General features: G+C 39.6%; 1 protein-coding gene across 1 annotated transcript in view; it reads left to right on the top strand.

Moving 5' to 3' along the window:
* The first annotated feature begins 6536 nt into the window (after positions 1-6536).
* The window catches only part of SYTL3 (synaptotagmin-like 3), a 29218-nt gene continuing 13892 nt past the window's right edge, over positions 6537-21862 (top strand). Inside the window, exons 1-7 of the mRNA XM_010146503.1 lie at positions 6537-6646; positions 7920-8135; positions 11797-11861; positions 14480-14531; positions 15883-15949; positions 16919-16991; positions 20498-20622. Of these exons, the coding sequence (XP_010144805.1) occupies positions 6537-6646; positions 7920-8135; positions 11797-11861; positions 14480-14531; positions 15883-15949; positions 16919-16991; positions 20498-20622 (708 nt within the window). The remainder of the gene's footprint in view (positions 6647-7919; positions 8136-11796; positions 11862-14479; positions 14532-15882; positions 15950-16918; positions 16992-20497; positions 20623-21862) is intronic.

Raw genomic sequence — 21862 nt, 5'->3', positions numbered from 1 at the left:
GCTTGTCTCGGTTGTGTTTTTTGTACAGATAGCTTGCCCTTTGTGTTCAGTGGGCGTGCCTGTGGAGAGGTGGATACCAAGGATCTTTCCCTGAGAATGAAGTTCTGCATCTTGTTTCTGGAAACAGAGCTTGAAAATAGAGCCTGGGTACAGGCCTGTACGCCCAGGAACTGAAAAAAAAACCCCACAACCCAACGTGGAGAGACATGAAGAATGTGTGAATTCTTAAGTTTTAAGCAGATCCCAATATTTTTTAGGAGCCAGAATCAGGACAATGAAATTAAAGGGCACACTTTTCACAGTTGATGGATTGTGTGTGTGTGTTCAGTGTTTACAAATTGCTCAAATTACTGATGATCCCAGTCTCTGAGAGACAACACAAACAGTGGAAGATACTGTTCAGGTTTCGAGTGGCCTGACTGAACCGGAGATACAGTGTGAAAGAAGCAGAAAATGACTTACTGGGGGCAAGCACAAAGACCTTTACTGAGGCAGGAGTAGCCATTCCATAGTCAAGAGAGATGGGGAGTGTATGACGTAGGATTTACCTCAGTTTGTCACACAATGCTGCTGCTGCTAAAAAATGGAGATGCCATACGTGTAAATGGACATACAGCTTGAACGGACATGCGAAGCAGTGTTTCTATAGTGCTCTGTGCAGTAAGGCCTCACGGGGAATACTGTGTCTAGTTTTTGGCATTGTATTTCAAGTAGGTTGTGAGTTACAGCCTCAGGGCCTCAGCTGCCCTGATCAGCCTCAGCTACGGCCTTCACCCCTGTGCCCTCTGCTCCAGGTCTGTCTTTTGGGCAGGCCTTGGCTCTGTGTTTTGACCCTGCCTCCTGTTTTTCCTGAAGAAGACGAGTCTCATCAGTCACCTATCTCACTTTGGGACTGCTGGGGGGCCCCTGTGGGCAGCACCCACTCTGCCTTGCCCCACTGGGATATGGCAGGACTCAGCTGTCTGCTGGGCTCACCCCAGGCTCCTCTCCTCTGAGTCCTACACTCGCTGTTCCCTTTGGGCAGAAAGTAGAGACCTAAAAAGAGAGGACTATGGGAAGGCTGAACAAGTGGTGTTTCTTTATCCAAAATAAAAGTCTGTAACTTGGTTACATTCTTAGCATGTATAAAATACTGCAGTTTTCCATATCCAGGGGTGAGAGGGAAAATTACAATGAGATGAAAGTGTGATAATTAAGGCTTTGGTTAAATATGAGGGGAAAGCTAGCAGTAAGCCTGCTGTTACTCAGCCTGGCGCTGTGATACAACAAATCAGTCACTGTGGGTAGTTACAGTCCTTAGGTTATTTCTGGTCTTTTATTTAAAGTTTTGCCTGAAATGAAGGCCAAGATGATCCAAATGTTCTTTGTTGGGCTTAGCCCTATGCCCCACTACCAGTTGCTTTCTCTTCAGTAACAACAGCTGAAGAAGGTGATTAAGCTTGGCATACACAGGTGGAAGTGTTTGAACCTATTTAACTTAATGAGGTTATAAAATGGCAGGCTGATTGATTTTATCATGTGATTAGCATTGCAGTACTTTGTTTAATTTTAGCTAAAAATAATATTTCTTACAACACCCAAAATGCTAAGAAGGGCTTCTGCATTATACATCCAGCTGCTCTGGTACAGCCAGGAACAAGAAAGAAGATTGACCTGCAAAAACAGCCTTTTTTCTTTTCCAGACTTTGAAACAAGCCTCTCTTTTTTTCCAGACTTTGAAATAATTTGGATGTAATTTTGAACTTTTGTTACTCACACTTGGTTTAGTAATAGGCTGAATTGGGATATCCAATTCAAAATAATTTTCAACTTAACTGTTATCTGAGATCAGATTTCCAGTTGTGAGGTAAAATAACTTTCTTCCTTTTGCAGATGTATAAAAAAATGCATTCTTTTGAACTTTTAGCTATACTAATTGCTTTGTCATTCAGACCTGAATAGAAAACTGTTTTGTTTCCAGGAAATAACTGTTTACGATACAAGCAGAGTTTTCTGTGCGAGTCTTGGGGACACTGAGGTTAGGGTTATTTTCACATCTATAATATCAGAAAAAGAAATATGTAGAACTCAAAGCCACTTCCTGTGTGTGGCTTAAACGCTAAGCATATTTTGATGATATCAGACAGCTTTAATAGTTTCTTGTGTTGAGTCTTTTTCTAATGTTAGAAAAATCAGTAATTTCTCTTTGATCGCTAGTTGTTGTTGCTGGTAACAGAACCAGAGACTTGACAAAAGCTGTTGTAATGTTAGAGCTCTTCTCTGAGTACATTTGCTTTTAGCTGTTTTGGGGATGCTCCTCTGTACATACTTGAGTCTAATTTCGGTGCCCAAAGGAAGGAAGGGGGGTGGAGAACAGCCACCAGTTTTCTTTAAGGAAAGATAAGTAAATGAGAGTGCTACTCATCTCTTAAAAGTGGTTTATTTCTGTGCATGTTCCTTTGATGGTTGCTGAAAAAGTAAGTATATCTTTTTAATGTGTTCTGTGTGACATTGTATGGGGGGGTGTGCATTTTTACATGCTGGAACAGTGGTTTTTTTTAGACTGCAAGGATTTCATGGAGAAGACCACAACTGGAACTTTAAAAAGTTTTGTTGATTTTTCTTTTACTTTAAGTGCTGGGGTGGGCTGTTCTTAAAATCACAAGGCATAACTTTGGTAAAACATTGTTATAAATAATTTGTATGTTGCAGTCAGATAGTGTAAAATAACACTTCTAATTTTCTTAACTAAGAATAAATTTATGCCATCTGCCTCTGCAAAATAGAAAATAGCCATAAATTCCAAGAGTTTTTGTGATTTTGTTTGTTTGCCTTTTTTTTTTTTAACTCTGAGCCTCCTTAATCTGTCCTACCTACTGATCTAATACATCCATCGAGTCGGTTACTGGATGAAGTATTTCAGTTATCTCAAGTCAGGGAAGACTGTGGCTTTAGAAGAGCAGTTTATTTATACTTATTTAATTGTCATTATTTTGCTAATAATTATCTGAAAGGAGATCAGTAATAAATTACATGTAAAATTGCTTTGAGAAAAAGCAGTTTGCTAACTTAGGCAGTTCTAAGTTCAAAAACTTTAAATAATAAGCTATCTTCTGCAAACAATCTTGTCCTAGGTAGGCCTTTACTGAAGAGGTTGCCGTTGCTTTTGGTTTTGCATAGAAGATGCTTGGCTTTGAGGTTAGCTGACCACGTAAAACAGCTAGCTAGCTGGATTTGGCCAGTAAATATGAAAGGAGGGCATGTGTGAAGGTTTTTAAGATTTTTTTTTTTTTCCTGTCAAGGAGGGCCATTACTGAAAACACCGCTACTTTATTACTGACAAAAAACTAACGTAATGCATTTGGCTTTAGTGTTAGAAAAGCTCTTCTTGTACAATGGTAGAGAGCTTTTCAGTAAATGGATGAGTTCAAGTCTGTTGTGGGGCACAAGGGTTATCCCCCACTTTGGGGGCTATATTACTTTATTTATTCTTAAAGATACCTCATCATTAAGCCTGATTTTATCTTTGAATGGGCCAGAAAAAGCGACGGAACACAATGAGTGTCTGAGCTTAAATCTTCATGAAGATTAAAAATACCCAAACAACCATAAGAATCTCCAGCTATGATATGGATAGAGCTGCTGGCTACGTGACAGATTTGAAGCTTTATTCCGTGCAGCATGTGATGATGTTGCCCGGCGGTGAGAGTCCCAGAGGCTTTTTGTGTCACTGCATAGTGCAGATACTGCAGTACGTAGGGCCCCTGGCACTTCACTGCAGTAAGTTTGTTCTGTTGTTTGGTGCCAGATGATGATGCCAAGTCTTTCCATCCTAGTCCTTGGGGCAGTCTGCTGCTGGCATTGGATTCAGTGCTTGTATTTATCACTGTGAATAGGAGATGAAGTGTAGCAATCGACCAACTGATTTGGGTGATGGTGGTTGCAGTATTGCTGGTGGGCTGAGGTCGAATGTCCTTCTGAAGAATCCTGCCCTAGCTGGGGCAGACCCTGTGTCTCTTGGAGGGGATTATAGCTGCAAGCAAGACGAAGTGGAAACAAGGGGAGGATCCAAACTATTCCTTCCCTCACACCATTTAAATTTGTGCAAGCTGGAATAGCTGAAACTAGATTAAAAAAAAAAAGTATGCATCTCTAAGATTTTGTATGCCCCCAATATTTTTCATATGCTAAAATGTCAACTGAAATCCAGTTCCTAAAGCAGGATGAAATATAGAAAACCTTTTGCTCTTCTGTGAAGAATGTTGGTAGTCCTTTTTTAAAGAATTTGAAGGAGATATCAAATAGCAACTATTTCTGTGCTTGCTTAACTGCAGTTGTTGCTCTTAGAAACTGTTTTACAGTGTCACGTTCTTAATAGCTGTGTGAGACATCCATATATTTTCTTTAAGTGGTTTTATTGGACCCCTCTAATAATGATTATAATGAATTTGCTAGCTTTTACTCAGGATTTTCTGATGAGGTAGATATGCTAGTCTTTGGAAATCCTAGGAGTTTATAGAGAGTGTAACTTACACTCTAATGGCTGCTTTGGTATCTTATATGGTGCAGAGGTCCCTGAGTTTATACTGAATGCTCTTTCAGATTGTATTGGCTTAAATGAAATTGAAGGCTCTAAGCATGCTCATCAATCCTGGGAGGTATTCTTGAGGTAAAAGATGAAAGCAAGTGAAGAATGCAGGGGCCTTTGAAAATGACATATATATTTTGTTAAAAAATCGCTCGGGCTTTTTAGGCTTCAACTAAGTAATTTCCTGTGAAATTGCAGTTGGTAAGGAAATAAAATACGATTATGCATATCTCTGTCTCTCCTGTTTCCACAGGAAACCAATCTTTTTTTTTAATTTGTTAACACTGCTTCTGTGAAATGTTTTGTTCTTTTCTTGTTTGTTGAAGGGTTTCACAAAATATGTACAAGAATGGAATGCATACTGTTTAGAAATACAAATTATCACCACCTGCTTTTGTTGTGGGGAAATTAAGTAACTTAGTTGGGTCAAGCTGTGTGTCAAGTAATTCCCTGCACCAACAAAAATGCATGGTCACTATATATCTGAAGTTCTGGTATTTTGTTTTTTGGTTAGTTTTTTGTTTTGGTTTGTTTTTTTAACTTACAGTTTTTTAAAACAGTGACCCACCAGTGCAGATACTTGATCAGATTCGCAGCTGAGGTGCATCAGTGAAGCATTAGTATCTGTTTTGGGAAAGATTTACGCTACTGTCCTCGTGTCTAGACCTTCTGCCTAGAGCCTGACTGTATGTATTTAAGTCAGAGTAAGTTTGAAACACTTAACAGTTTTCATATACACATATTTAATATTTGGTGTACCATAAGTGGAACTCTCTTACATTTTTTTCTAATACATACTGGACAGTGGTATGAAAGCTGATTATGGTGTGTAAGCAGGATTAGATTGAATAATCATTATTTTTCTCTATTTTTGCTATATTAAAATTATTTTCCTATTTTAGTGGGAGATTTACAAAAGTGAAGGTTACAGAATGTATTCAAAATACAGCTGTGATTCTGTTTTATACTTCCCGTTTTCGTAAATTGTCATCAGTTTGGGGCCAAAATTGTTAGTGCACTGAGCTGGAGATAACATATATCTTAACTCTTTGGTGATGATGTGTATTAACAATGATAATAGTGTTACTGAGTATTAAACTGTTTATCTAGATTTAGCAGAATAAGTAATTGATAGAAGTGACTTTCCCTCTTCCCAGGCTTGTGATGTTTTGTCTCTTCAGTAAGATGAGACGAGAAAGTGGCCTTTTTGTCTCAACCAGGATGACTTTTCCAGTGATGGGGCCTGTAGGCCTGTGTTCAAAACTAACTTTAAGCTTTATTGGTGGTTTGCTGTCAACTGAACAAAAAATGTGGAGGTACATGGCTGAGTGTTAACAGATAATATGGTGAGACTGTCTGAAGAACAGGACTGTCTTGATCTATAGGAGAGTCTTTAATTAGTGCATGAAACTTCTGAGCATAGCAAAATGTGGTCTTCACAAACTATTTGAAATGTCTTGAAGAGCTGAGGAGGAGATAACAACATGTATTCTTTTTTTCCCTAGATCCAGAAATCCCAAATCTACAAGACCAAAAACAATTTAAAAAATTGCCCCCACACCTTTATTCCATCTCTTGGTGAATTGTCCCTCTGTCTAGTAAGAGCTAAAGCCTGATCTGAGACCTTGCTGCAAACTCTCCTCTCTTTTCAAACCACCCTCAGCAAAAAAAGAAAAAGGCAAAGATCAAGAAGTTGCTTCATATGAAAGAGACAAGACACTTGTGACCTTGCTAATGGTTCATGTTCCCTGGGTAGCAGAGACCCTTAAATGATGACTTATGTGAAGACAGACTCGGTGATTTTTCTCTTCAGGGGTGTGACACGGTGAAACGTATTGCCAATCAAGTAAGAGCGCAAGGTCTTAGTAAACACTCAGACTATGCTATACTCTGTAAAGGAGTGTCCATCGTTCTGGATGCAGTAGAACCATAGGACAGCAGTCCACAAAATAAGTGAAGTTTGGTGAAAATGGCCTGTGAATTTAATCTAAACTTACTTAAGGAATTGGAACGAGAGGCTGTTCTGGAAGTCCTGTACCGTGACCAGATGGTGAGAAAAACAGAGGAGGACAGAATAAGGTATCTGCCATTCCCCTATTCCTGTATTTCTGTTCCTTTTGTCTTGGAAGTTCTCTTCTTCCTCTTTGCTATCCTTCCACAATTTTTTTTTTTAAAGTTTCCTGTTAGCTAAAGCCTTTTTATTCTTTGGGAAAACTGAGGGTTATCCAGTATTATTACTATTGACTGTTCTACAGTAAAGATGAGCAAATACTGTCCAGTGAATAATCTACTTGATAAGTTTTACTTCTAGCCTTCATAAAAAGTTCAGTTGCTGCCTGTGTTTTTCCTATGAAGGCTTTATGGCATCCTCATCATGCTCCTCTGTTTGCCTATATAGTCCTGGCAACACAGAACATGCCTGGGTCTTTGGCTGGCTTATTTAACTTACCTTGTGCCAAATAGGGAGTTAAGAATTGTTGGGTACCTGCACATTGTGCTGAATCCATCACTGTCCCTTTTCACATACAACAGGTAGCCAGTGCACCACACTCAGAACTTGCTACCGGTGTCATTGGTTAGGAAAAGGATTCTATTTATTTCACACTACTAGAGCATCTTGGGGATAATCCTTCACATTTTATTTGCTATCAGAGCTAGAACAAGGATTTCCTTGCAGCTTGTACCCTGCTTTGTCACATTACAGCCCCATGTTAAACAGGGTGTTTGTGTTGCTAAGTTAGAAATTCCTGTTCTCTTAAATGTACAAACTTAAACTTTGTTTACAGCAAACACTTATGTAAGTATTACTGACCATATTAAGTGATTGGGAAAAGTAAGTAAAGGGTTATAAAGAAAGACTGAATTGGGTAGAAAATCCCTGACACCTGTTGATGATGTAGCTAACAAAAACATAGATCTTGATGATTGGCATGTGTAATGGAAGCAAAGCTAATGGAAGGGAAAGGTTTTCATTTTGGTCCGATGTGCTTATTTAACTTTTAGGCCATGCATTTGTTGTGACTAATTTTACTTGATAGAAGATTTGATTCTTGGATGAATATGATAAACAGCGTCATCAAAGGAGAGAGAGCACCGTTTAGTCTCGGTTTTTGTGTGTGAATCTGTATTGCATACGCGATTTCAGCGCTCTGCCCTGAGCGTGCGTAACTGACATGAACGGAACTCCATTCCTACTGGACTGTTGCTGTGTTTGTATGCACAGTTGTGGTTGCTTTTACAGTCACAGTGCAAAAATGCTGTGTAGAAGTCTTCAGGCTGGTCTATTGAATTTATTTAAAATTTTAATCTAACTTTTAATCTTTTTTCTTTTATTCTTTACCTGGGGGATTAGGAAACTGAAACTGCAGCTGCAGCAGCTTCGGTGGAAAAGGGCAAGAAATGCAAGCCATGAATACCAGGAGAGATCTTGTGCTCGTTGTCAGAAGTCACTTGGGTTACTAATGAACAGAGGTGCAGTATGCAACGGGTGCAGTCATCGAGTGTGCTCCGAATGCCGTGTCTGCCTGAATCCCTGCCTTTGGAAATGCACTGTTTGTTATGCTCATGGGTAAGAAATTTTATTGGTTTGGATAAGTACTGGTTTACACTGGTTTTCCTGTGGATGCACACTGGTTTTGTGTGCATCTGTTGCTTTAAACAATTAATGAGACAAAGCCTCTGGTGGAATGGAAATGTTGGATGAAGCCCTGGTAGCAAAGAAATTGGTGGGAATCTTGCATTATACTTCATGTGGTGAAGATTTCCTGTATTTAGCAAAATGGATCCTCAGTGTAGCGTAACAAAGGTGATAATAGCAAAGCATAGGAACAGTTGGTTCTGAACTGTAGGTAGAACTCCTTCCCCTGACTCAGTACTGAATCAATGCACCATAACAAGTTGCTGAAGGTGCTGTGTTTTGGTGTAGTATAGCCAATTTCTTGACAATTTCCTAACAGTAATTTTTTTGCTTCATGCTACAGGAGTGATGAACCTGGATTGGCGAATAATTTGAGGCAATGTTTTATATAAATTCAAACCACATTATTAATTATCAAGAATTCTTTAAATGTGGTCAGACTTCCAAATTTGCTTAATTCAAATGAGTTGTTTTGTTCTTTTGCTATGTCACCTTGGTTTTGTTTTCCAGGAAACAATCTTTCTTTTACTGTATTGGCACAATTTTAAAATCAAAATACTCCATCATAATCTCTGCTATTCGTCAGAATCTTTCTAAACTGAATGGTTACGTATATTTCCACCTTTGAAAAATAGTATTATATAGGCAAAGAAAGATAGCTTTGAAAGTGAATAGATGGCTGTGAGATGTTGTATTTTCCTGTAAAATGGGTGAGGATTTGGACAAAATTTTACTTTATGCCAACACTAGATTAATGCATCACTTCACTCCCTCTTAGGATGCCAAAATGAGATTTAAATAATGTCTGAGAAATGTAAGGCAAGGTATTGTCTTAAGCTAAACGAATTTCTACTACCAGTTTGAGGTAACTTTCTATAGTTTGGAAGGAGCTATTGACTAGCACTAAAAAGGTGTTCTCGGTGTCTTCAGTTTATTTTGCAGTTTATACATGAAATAGGCAGCTTAGCTCCATCTGTATTTGATACAAAGCAGTTACTAAACTCTGATGCATGTATGTCACTATCTGTGCTACACGCTATAAGCACTAAAAGGAAAGGTTAAAAAGTTAACTTCCCATATCCTCCTCTAGATACCTCCCTTCATCTCGCCTTCTTTTAAATTGGTTTCCAGTTATTTGCTGGCCACAGTGGAAATCCCCTGTAGAGAGTAGCTGGTTGTTAAGCTGCCTTGTGTAGTGCAGCACACCCTTATTTATGTCATAAGCTTGTCCAGATTTTTAATGGTAAAACCAGGAAAGCATTATTTAAATGAATTAAAAGACATTTTTACTTTTCTTTGAAGAAATTACTTTTTTTTTTTTTTGGTCTTGCTAATATAGAGTAACTCTTTGGCTGTCCTTTTGTTATAAGGAGAATTTCAGAGACAGGACATTTGATCTTGGTTTGTCATGATGCACAGCTCATTAAAAACAGTCAGACCTCTGTTGCCTCCAGTGAGCTGCAAATCAAGGCTGCAAATCTCAAGGGAGGGTAGGAGTGCAGCATTGGGATGTATGCTACTCAGAGCCTTTTGTTTACCCCGGAGAGGGAAAAGTGGGATGACTAAGAAACATGAAGTCCTGAGCAACTGTAATTTTGAGTCGTGGTTACCGCCAGAGTGTTTCTTCCTGAACAAAACATTATCATCGGTAGCACTACTGAGATTCCCTCTTAGCCGCTAGGTCATGCTTGTAACTAACATGCTTAAAGGCCTCAGTGGAAGAGCAGGGATAAAAGAATGTTCGTTGTTTACAAACTAAAACATGTAAAAAGCCTTGTGGACTGACAAAGTTTGTATCTGTCACCTGGAAGAGGCATCTCTCATGGGAATGGAGTTAGCATAGTGCCTGTCTATGAAGGAAGGAATCCTGTCTTCTAAGAACCTAGGAAGACTTTTGCTTTGAATGAGTGTAGTCTATTTTCCCTGACAAGGGTAGTTCTTCATCAGCTTCATTGTCACACTTCTGGTCATAGCTTAGCCTAATATACTCTTTAGCATAAAAAAAAAAAAAAAGGGTATTTCCAGAGCTATTTTCATCCATCACATGAGCCTGTGCAGAACTGGAGATTAAAATCTGGCAAGATAACTGTGGGTAGTGAGAAGAACATGAAGGCAAGGCTAGAGGTGAGAATCTACACACTACCAGTGTAGAGCACTTGAAGTTCTAGTGCAGCTAGAGATTTCAGACATTTATTGTTTAATAGATCTCCACCCAAAGTAAATAAGTATCCTGTCTCAAAGGCATTTTAACCTCATTTTCAAGCTCATCTGTGTTCAGTTATGTGCAAGGATCTATGGTTAAGCATGAAAATATACGGTACAATCTACACAGGTAGTGAATTTTTTTGAACGTTCTGCATTGCTACTTACAAAGGTAATATTTTAAATGCCTAAAATGCCTTAAAATCAAGCTACAGAAAGAACAAACAGCATCTTACCTATAGTTTGTGTATTTTAACATAGAGTAAGGTGAGGTGTGAAAAGGCAGGCCCAGGGATTTTGTTGCCTGGCCTTTGGTGGTTATCACTATAGCTCTTGTGTTTAGAGATTCTGCTTCCTTAAGGTGGCAGAACCTACTGTCTGTGTGTTGCTTCCAATTTCAAGCAATTTTGACAGAGGAAATGCTAATAAAGAGATTAATTTCCTGTAAGGAAAATGAACTACTAGGCATAGAGGAAAGTTCAGCAGTGCCTGCACTGAGCAAAATTTTGCAGTGGGACTTTATCCTATAATAAGCATCAGAAAATCCATAAGGAGCAGTGATGTTATATATGCCCTAAAAATTACGAAGACATTTACATGAAAACTTGGAACCTCAGACTCCAGAGAATCCTCTCCTCAGTTAAAATTCTTTGTCTCTTATAATAATGGATGAGGTCAGATTGCAGACTTCCTGTGAGTCAGTTGGAGACAACAAAATGCAAGAGCCAAATCTGCTGAAAATCTGATCTTGACAGAGCTGTTTAGTCTGATACCATTTTATACTTGTTAACCATTACTTTTCTGATCCTGTGACCCTGGTGACTGTGATGACACTGACATCATTGATGTTAGCCCCCAGAAAGTGGAGAGAGACGAGCTATGAAGCTATCACACCATCAGGGTTGTGGAGCTCAGTGCTTCCTGGTAGCCATCCCAAGCTCTGCTTGGGAGCATATCCTTAATCAGCGACTTTCCCTGCTCCTCAGGCTATGCTGCAGCTCTAAGAAGTCAGCACACATGCCTGGGCTATATCACAAGTTGGTCGTATAGGACAGAGTGGATGCAGGGCTCCTGGCTTCAGAGCAATGCCTAGAGCAGTAGGTATTGCTTTCCTCCGTCAGTCTGACGTAGGAAGGAAGGGGGGGGGGGCGGAAACACCACCCCCCCCAACCAACCAAAAAACAAACAAACCAAACCAAACAAAAAAAAGAGGTCAGGAATCCTTTGTTTGCAGACCCACAGCAGAACCAGTCTGTGGAGTGAACAGTCAGGATTTCTTAATTTAATGGTATGATTAAGAGGGATTGTTGGATTGTTAAATTATCAAACATTTAAAGAAATGCACTTTGGAAAATGTTGATCCAAATGGCTTTTTTTGCTTGTATTTCAGAGATGTGAAAGTAAAGACTGGTGAATGGTTCTTCGAGGAACGAGCAAAGAAATATCCTGGTGAAGGTAAGCCCTGAAACAGGCCTTAAACTGCTCTGTAATGTGTAGTCCTCATCTAAGTGAAGCACAGAATGTAGTCTGTTACTCTATTCAGTGTTTCTTCCACTTTGTGAGAGGTTTGTCGGAAATTATCACGCAGTGTGTTTGCCCATGCACTAAATAAAACATGAACACAAACTAGCAGAATGCAGTTAAAGGTTTAATTTACTTTGTATGAGTAATAAGCATAAGAAAATTGCTGGCCATGCCAATTGGAATTAACGAGTGTGTAAGGCTTCTAAGACATACAATGACATGAAATAAATATAGAAATGTTAAAATATATGTCCAGGAAGGAAATGATCTGGCATCCATATTTTGTCAAAGTTAAAACTTAAGTTGTTTTCACTGAGAAAGTTCTAAAGCTTAAAAACATGGCAGAACACAATAAAAGCATGTGTAGATATAAATCAACGTAGAGCTAAATGCATACTGTTTCTTTACTTTCAGCCAGCTGTGCCATTGCCTTGTGTTTGGTCTTTTCAGTGCAATTAAAAATGCGAAGCCCTAAAAGAAATTCTAGAGGATGTGGATGGATTGCCCTATGGGGAATGTGTTTCACCAACTAAGGGACTGTTAGCCTTCGTTTTCACCTACAATGACTAATAAGGTGGAGAGCATTTCCTTCCTCTTTCCATTGAAGCACCACTTCAGATGGGCAACTATTTAACTTTGTGCCTGGCTGTAGATTAATGTCAAAATTTCATTTCCAGTATCTGTATTGTATCTAGATTTAAGAATATAGCTGGTAAAAGGGAAAGCATTGGACCTTAAATATCTCTTGAAAAGCTTGAATAGGAAGAAGTTTATAAATGGAAGAACACAATCAGGCAAATCTTGTGCAGTAGGTATTCACGAAAGAGAGGAGGTAGCTTATTAAGAAACTGAACTACAGTTCTTGCTAAAACAGTTCATTTAAGATTTGAAAGATTCCACTGAATTCTATTCTAGCTATCCCAATTTCTGATACTAAAGTATTACTTGATGGATCTTTTAAAGCACAATTGTATCCTATAACTGTTATTAATTTTCCCTTGTATTCCTTTTGGTGAGTGTAAAGCCAGTAATTTTAACAATTGCTCTGTTATTGCAAAATGTTGTATTGTTCTCAGACACTGAAGCTGATATTGCAAACTCCTGACTGCCTCTGTTTCCAGTAGGATAAATGAGTTCTTACCTTGACTTATCAGAGCTTTGTGGGTGCTTGAAGCATTTTGCTTAGTTAGCCTAACAGTAATACTGTTGAAGTTAAAGATCTAAGGGTATACACAAGATAAACCTGCAGGGAGAAATATGTAGTTCCTTTGATTAGACCAACTGATATAATTAAAGGGGTTAAAAACTAGCAAACTTTGAAACGGCAGCCGTAGTATCCTTCAAGCCTGGAGAGACAGTGCCCTCTTTTGGTTTGAAAACATAACGCAAGTGAAGTATTCACTGTAAAATACGATTAACTGAAAAATACGTTGTTACAGTGAAGTTTTCTGATGTTCCGGAGTTAAAAAAACCGAACTTGCATCAGTATGCCTTTTATTGATTTTGTGTGGTTTCTGCCTAAAGAATACAAGTAGTATTTTCATCGAAGTAGTAGATTGCCTTACCAACTAATAAATTAAAAATCTAAGAAATCATTTAATGCTGCAATAAATCAAGATACCAAATATTAATAAAGTCATTAATTCTGGAGTTCTGATTGAAATTTATAACATCAATAAGTTGATTACTCTTTTTACACCACCAAATTCTGCTACTTACATGTGAGTAATATGTTATAATTAATGACATCTTTGGCAAAGCATGGATCACACACTGCTATCTGTATTAGGAATGACTAATGACTGAAGCCACTCCAGATGTTTTCAGTTGGCCATTCTTACACGTGTTTAGCCCTTCTTTCGGTTTGTGGTCACTCGGGAGCAAACTGCGTTCCTGAGTCTTCATCATCCATGCCCGATGGAGTGCTTGCTCCTTGGTGCTCCGTACATCGTGTGGCTGCTCACCTGAGGAACGTGACATGGTTGCTATTTCCCCATGAGGATGGCCTTAGCAAAGGGCTTTGCTCGTGTTTGTGAGTTAGACGTGCCTTTTCATGCTTGTTCAGGTAGGAAAAGTGAACAGAAATTTTCAGAAGATGGAAGGGGTTACCCCGTGCCTACCCTTGTACGCACGTTCAACCTTTCCATAGCGTTTGAGTGTTACGGTTGAGGTGTGCTTCGGCACAGTGGGCCTATGCACCGCGTGCCTGGTGGACCTCAGGAGGCTGAGGGCTCTTACCGGCCTATAGCAAGGGTCTTGTTAGCGTCTGCACGCGATTGTCCTTGCTGCTGGTGAAGAGCTGGTCTGAACCTGTCACCTGCAAGAGGGGAGGTTAAATCACGACAGATTTTGTGACACGAGAGACTTGTGTGTTGCTTGGCACGTATGCTGATATGTCAGGTGGGCGTTGGTTTCCCTCCTGGCTTGTGTGTGAGTGAGATTCTGTAACTACAGGCCAGCTCCTGAAAAGACACTGATTTAAAAAAGTCAGTAGTGACTGCAGTTCTTGCTAAATGACCTTTGGGTGGGGTTTTTTTTCTCCTTCGCAGGCAGACATGAAACAGTTGGTGCAAAGCTCTTGAAATCTTACCAGAAGCTAAGGTAAGGCTTATAAAGGGACAAATGGTCCTAGGACACTGAGAATTTGTATAGGTGATAGGATGTATGTTGTAAACTACCTAGCAGTCTGGTTTTTTGTGTTTTTTGTTTTTTGTTTTTTTTTTTAATTATGAAAACCAAATTTCAATACTTTTGGAGTGCAAATGATAAAAGTATCAAAAACTTGCCACTTTCATCTCTCAGCATTCCATAGAAAGGGTCTGAAGTACAAGAGAGTGCGATGTTTAGAGTAATAGTTTCTTGTTTACTTGAAGTGATGGGATGTACATAATTTTTGTTATATCTCCTTGTATTTTTTGCATACCTGTTTACACCATTATGTTTCAAATTTAAGCACTACTTTCAAATAATCAGAGATTAAAATTATTTGCTAGGTGTAATAGCAATAATGTCATTATTTGCTCAGTGGGAGATATTGCTAATTTGTAGCATTAGAATAAATAGTAGACATGAAGCTTTGTCTTCAGTAAGACGTGTCTGCTTACCAAAACTTAAAACAAGTCAAAAAACCCAGTTTACACTAAATACTTTGGCTTGAGGCCTAACTAAGCATGACCATACTTAAGTTATTACTGGTGATATATAATGAAATAAGTCCACTAAAACTCTCTTGTATAAAAGAAACCCTTTTCCTTTAAAGAGAGAGATAAAAAGAGATGGCCTCTCTTTTATGATAATCATCTGGTGAGGCATAGCTGTGGAAGACAGAAACTTATAGTCAGCTAGATATAATCCTAACCAGGGCTGCATAAGGACTTGCTTTTACCTAGCTGTGGTAAAAATAAAGGAGGATCATAAAGGAAGTCCTTTAGGGTTGTGATTGGGCTGTGATAACAGCCTCAAGTCAGATACCTGGGCTATTTACAACAGATGAAATGGCTGGAATGCTGTAAAGGAGATCTAACAGCTCTGGGCCCTGGCAGGGAAGGATCCTTTTAGTACTGTAAATAAAGATGACTGTTTTTCTGAAAACATTGCTGAAACAGAGATGGGGTGTGCTAGACAAGAATTAAGTTTTCAGGACGTGGATTGTAATACTAACAACCATGTAGAAGTCCAGGAAGCCTGTCCTAAATTAGGTGGTCCTGGTTGTTTACATTAATAATTCTGCCTGGAGCAGCCCAAGATTGAGAAGATAGAAAGGTAGTCCTAATTCTTACAAACAAGCAATACACCTGTGCTGCGACGCTTAAAGATAAAAGATCTCAACCTGGATCTTTAGATTACAGGAAAGACAGATAATAAAGATACTCCGCATGAATGTGGTTTATCTCTCCATCAATTAGCATAATGTATTAATTGTTGCACTGTTTCTTGTCTCTCAAATTTCTAGTAAAATTTCTGTCGTGCCTCCAACTCCACCTCCTTTCACAGAATCCACAGCAGAAAGCAACGTGACGGTAAGTGTCCATACCTGCAGAATAGACGTATAGGTGCACCTCTTAAGGTGCCGTTCCTATGGAAAGGTCAGCCACAGAAATGCAGTAAATAGCAACTGCGGTAACATCATATCGCAATATAAATGCTGCCTTATGTTCCTTTGTCGTTTTTTAACGCCACATTGGTAGTACAAGAGAGGTCAGTCTATCAAGAGGGATGTCTTCAGTTTTCGGTTTTTGGGGGAAGTGATTAACCCCCTCTATTTGCCACTAGAATACAGCACCTGGTTTTGGTGCCTCACTACAGGAAGGCTGAGAGCTCCTGAGCTCCCCTCCAGCCTGAAGCATCCCACATTCCTATGATTTTCAATAGTTAGTTATAAGGTCATCATTCCTTGTTTTACTTTCATTATGGAGTGAAAAACAGTGAATGTGATGGCTGCCTTTGCGTTACAGTTTCTTGTGTACAAGCTAGTGGGATATGGCTCAGAACTCATCAAAATCGCACTAAACTACTATTTTAGTTCGTTTGGGACAGAGTCCTGAGGCCCTGGTTTTGAAGCCCATTGCAATTCTGTAAACATTCTAATATGTGCTTACCTGGAGTTTGATGAAAACTCTTTGATTCAGGGGCACAGGAGCATCTGCAATAGGTAGGACCTTTCCTACTTGAAGTATTAAATACGTTACCAGAAATCAGTGATGGGATTAGCTGTATTTATGAAATTGCTATGTGATCTTCCTACAAGGAATTCCACTTGTATATATGAGAGAGTATGGAACTGAAAAGATTGTTTCCATGTTCACACATTAGTGTGACAGTTTTCAACTATGTCAACATAAGTCCTCTGAAGTATTTTTCTGCAGAAGTGAGCAAAGGGCTGCAGCCTTACCGCCTGCTTGTTATGTGGTCTGTAGATGTGTAGTCATGGAAACTTAAGAACAGAAAATAATCTGTGTTTTCTTACTCTTGGCATCTCCCATTTGCAGGAACTCGGGCAGTCTAAAAGCTTTAATAAATCTGTGGAAAACCTGTTTCTGTCTCTTGCCACACATATAAAAAGTAAGTAGCTTTCACTTCTTTGTCATTCTAGAGTAACATAGTCAAACGTTTCATTTCTTTTGCCAAATTATTGGCCAAAAAATAGTTATAAACAAAGGGTGTTGAGTAATGGCTGAAATGACTAATGCCAGGACTGAGCCAAGCTGGAAAGTAATACAGCAAGTCTACTTCTCTTTCCATATTCTGCTAGTTGTTTAGCAACCCAGAATGCCTTTCTTGTCAAGATGCAAAAAGACTGTATAGTGGTTTTGTGTTTACTGGGCGTTCAGATGCAGCATATTTAACTCACATTAGGGCAGAGTAATAATCACTTTATACTGTAGTGATCTTTGTGTATCTGCCTGACCAAACCCCAGCTGACGCTGTCAAAAGAATCTGTCATGTAATGGAAGTAGAGTTCAGTATTTTTGTTTCTGGCAGTTTTCAAGAGGGCTTCCTTCCTCTGTTGCAGCCTGTCTAGTTGTGTGGGGTTTTTCAGTACATGCTTCTAAGAGCTAGCCAGTCCTAGCAACTCTTCTTTCCTCCTGACACTTTTGGTTCCTTCCATTCACCTGCCCGCTGCTCTCTGGGGTGTGGACTGTGTGCGCACCCCTAAGGCTAACCACCGTGGGGACAGCCTGTCTTTCAACAACAGATTAGAGGCCTCAGCGACCAGGGGAAAACAACTTTTGAGCCTTTTAAAGATTAGAGGCTTGCACGTATTTGAAGGAACCTTTAGTGTTTTCTTACTAGTTTAATCTTAAACAACCCCAAATGTGAGATTAGACCTGAATAAGTTTGGTTTTAGTGCCATTCTGCCTTTCCCCCTATCCCTTGTCTTAGCTCTTGTTTTGGTTTTTCAACCAAAGGAAACTATCCTAAAAGCCTGTTCTTCCAACCATCCTAAAGGCCTGTTCTCCTTTACCTAAACAAATCTAATGCTGTGACTGTGTGAACACGTATTAAAGCTCTGCAGAGACACAATGGCTGTCTTTCCTGAATGGAGGTGTATTGTAGGCTGGTGTGGAATACTTCGTTACTGTAAGCAGATAGCTGAGGCAGCACAGAATTGCATGCAAAGTAGTATATTCTGCTTTCTGTTAGTTTGAAGCCTGGTGATATCCCACAGTTACTGGTAAAGACTGTCAGGGCTACAGCAAGCTAATGTAATTGTTCACTGCTACCAGAAGGAAGGCCCTACACCCCCACGTCTTTCTACCTTCTCTGTTTCTGGCCTTGTGCTGCCATTGCCTAACTTGAATTAGCACCAGTGTTTCTGGACCCCTCTGGGAATTAGTTTAGCTAATGAGAAGGGTAGAACACTAACCCAGACAAAACACCTAGGTACTTTTCTGCTGATTTAGTGGGTTAAATAGGCTCGAGGTAGGGCCTGTACGTTGGACCCTGCAGCACAGATGGTGCTGGACCATGTGTCTGGGAGCCAGGGAGGGAGGAGGAAAGAGCAGTGGTTGCAGAGGGGGGATGGCAGCAAGTTGTTAGCTCAGTTCAGTTGTATATGAAACCCCACACAAGTGCTATCATACTCAGCCAGGGTAGAACTTTTTAATTTGTGAGAAAATAACAGGCCATTGCAATAACTGAAGTCAATAATTAAAAAGTATAGGAAGTCTTACAGAGAGAAAGACTTGTGCTTCTTGACTTAAAACAGCTCTTTCAGGAAATACGGCCTCTTAATGAAACGTGGTACTGTGCTGACAAATGCTTACCGTCACGAGTGTCTAAAGTTAGTACTCTATATCTTATCTAGATAAAAATGTCCTGGTTTGCAGAGGTATTTAATACACCCAGCTCTTGTGTATTGCAGTAAATAAACCTGGAGAACCTCATTATGTGTCTTGATTATATCACTGGAGCCGGTGTGTGTGTGTGTCAGAGCTGCGGGAACAAGAGATTAGCGCGTGCAGCACAATGCTGCTGTTGTACAGTCTGCTCTTTATGCTGTTACCTCCTGTTCCAGCGTGGTTTGGCAGCAACAGGAGATCATAATGCGATGGTTGCCATTTGAGGGAATGTAAAATGATTTTTATTTGCAGTGCAAAACCGCCCTTGGCACTAGAGAGAGTGTCCGTGTTACTGACCATTTGGGTAGAGAAGCCAGAGGAGGAATAGATAAGAAAACTGAACAGTCGTTTTTCTCTCACAGTAACCTGTTCTGTAACCTCTTCATTTTAAGAGGGTGTGTGGCAAGCTTATGTTTCTGCTCAAGCTACTCAGATTGTATCTACTCCATTAGATCTCTTGCTCCAGTCTCTTATGGTCTCCAATTTCCCTGTGTATTTTAAAAACCTGGTTTCATTTACAGTCAGAGATTAATTAATTGAGCCTGTCTATGAATATGTCACATGATGCCTTAATGGTGTACAAAGAGTACAGTCAACATCTGAGGACTGATTGCCACTAAGCAAAGAACTAACCCAAAGTGGCTTTAAAAATCACACTTAAGAGCGCTTAACACACTTACGATGTTTTTGAATACCATATTGACATATTAAAGAGTACAGTCAACATCTGAGGACTGATTGCCACTAAGCAAAGAACTAACCCAAAGTGGCTTTAAAAATCACACTTAAGAGCGCTTAACACACGATGTTTTTGAATACCATAATGACATATTGTCTGCTGTCTGAGGTTCCTCCACAGAGGTTCATGTTGTGAGAAAAATAAATATATTTCTTCTGTATGAATTAAAAATATGATAGCTATTTTGTGTACCACTTAACTTATTAATTCTTCATGAGAGACTAGCTGGGGTTTTCGGCAGCGTCTGTAGCTAAGCCTGCTAGTTTTCAACTTCAGAAATCTCGGATGAGTGCTTCCTTTCCTATTAAGTGAAGTTCTGACTGTACTCTGTGGAATAAGAAGCAAAAATTGGTGCACTAAATGTCCTATTATCCTATAGATTTATTTGATAATAAACTAGATGTTACTGAAGTGCTGATTCAGTAAGGTACTTACATATGGACATAGGCTTATCCATATGAGTAATGTTACTGAAGTCAGTGAGGGCTACTCATGTTCTTAAAATTGTATGTGGTTTGGGACCAAAGTATGTAATATCTCTCATCTATATTTTGGATAAATTTCTAAATATCTTCCAACATGCTCTGCTTTTTAATTTCCACTGTCATATTGCTTTATGTGTCATAATGATCTTGCTTTTATCCTGAACCAAACTGCTTTACAAATCAAAACTAAGCATAGGGACTGCAGTAGCTAATTCTGCAAGGAAACTGTATTTGATAATATACAACAATTCCTTGCAAGCAGCTATAATGATAGGAAGCAAGGACTATAATTTCCAGTTGAAACAGCAGGAAAGATTAGGTAGGTAAAATATAATTATACAAATTGGGACTATCACCTACCTTCCCATCTCTTTCTTACTTTTAGGAGATCAATACTAAAATTGCAGGCTGAATGTTTGAAAGCTAGAGAATTAGCCTATAAATCTAAAGGATTGCTTGCAATGTTTGTTATAGTGACTTCTCTTTCTGTTTTCACTTCAGAAATCTCGAAGTCCCAGAATGATATGGCTGACAGATGTCTGCTAACCACAGATTATGGGCAGAATGTGGAAAGAAGGAAGCAAAGAAGGAGCCAGTCTGACACTGCCATCAACGTTACAAGCAGGGTATCCATGTTATACACGGTCTCCTACTCTAAGGGCTGTTTGGGAATGGAATATAGTTATAAGAATAATGACTTGCACAGTGGAATTTTATTACAGGAGCAGGGCTTAGCTAGTTGACAGTGGCCAGAACTCTGATTCTTCACAAGGTTTTTGAATGAGCCTGCACACTTGATCTCAGTCCGGAGCCGAGATCGTTGGATGGAGGTTTTACAAAGACCCTCACACAGGGAGGGAGAGGATGTGTTGTTTTGCTCTCAGGTGCTCACAGGCTCTCTTGAGGCTATTTGATACCTGCTCCGTGTGGTGGTTGGGCTGCAGGGAGGTTGCTCTGTCTCTTGTTCTCCTCCTGCCACTCTTGCTGCTGAACAGGACTAAGCTATGACCATCCAAAACTCATCCTGACGCTTTCTGAGCACTTTTTAACCTGGCAAGGAGAAAATGTTGCCTGGTCTTAGTTGTTGGGCGCCTTCCCTTTTCCTTTTGCTTTGGTTACAGTCTCTAGCTTTCAGTGTTTTCTTGAGAAGATTGAGAAAAATCCAGTCATCTGTTTTTCCACAAATTGTGCTGGGCTGAAGATGATGTCACACATCTGCTTTGAAGTTACACTGACGATTGTGTTTTGTACACTCTCACCTCTCAAGTGACTGAACTTCGTCCGTGCTCAGTTTTACACACAGTGGGTGCTTACTGGCCTTGCTCACCTGAATGGGGTAAATGTGAGCTGCTGAGTGCCTGAATTAGATGCTGAGAAAAGCTTTTGCTTTGGGACAGACCACATGGCCAATATTACTCACAGCTCCCTTGGTGCACGCTTATCACTTTCCTCTGAAGAGTTAGGTGTTGATAAATGGAAAAGACAGGATGTCAGACCACATGGACTGGTGATTTGAATTGGCCCAGTAAGGCCTGTGAACTCTGCAAAATTTGTTCTGGTATTTTTGTATGCAGTGGTACTATAAATAAAATTGGCAACACTTATTAACCACCTGAGTGCTGCTTTTGTTGTGGTAACACGTTTCGGTGTTACTTCATCTGTTCGGCTGGCAGAGCACAGCTCTTAATGCATCAAAAGATACCAGAGTTGGAGACAGTATGAACTTCGACTATGCTTCATTGCATGCTGATCACACACTGCCTGTCACATTTAAAAAATGGACATGGATTCTTTGGCGTGGGAAATGTAATGGTAGGAGATTTCAAATCATTTGTGTGGGGGTTTTAATTGCCCATTTAAAGATTT

Source organism: Eurypyga helias, unplaced genomic scaffold (assembly GCF_000690775.1).
Source record: "Eurypyga helias isolate BGI_N326 unplaced genomic scaffold, ASM69077v1 scaffold25962, whole genome shotgun sequence".
NCBI lineage: Eukaryota > Metazoa > Chordata > Aves > Eurypygiformes > Eurypygidae > Eurypyga > Eurypyga helias.
This window is presented reverse-complemented; position numbering and strand designations above follow the sequence as displayed.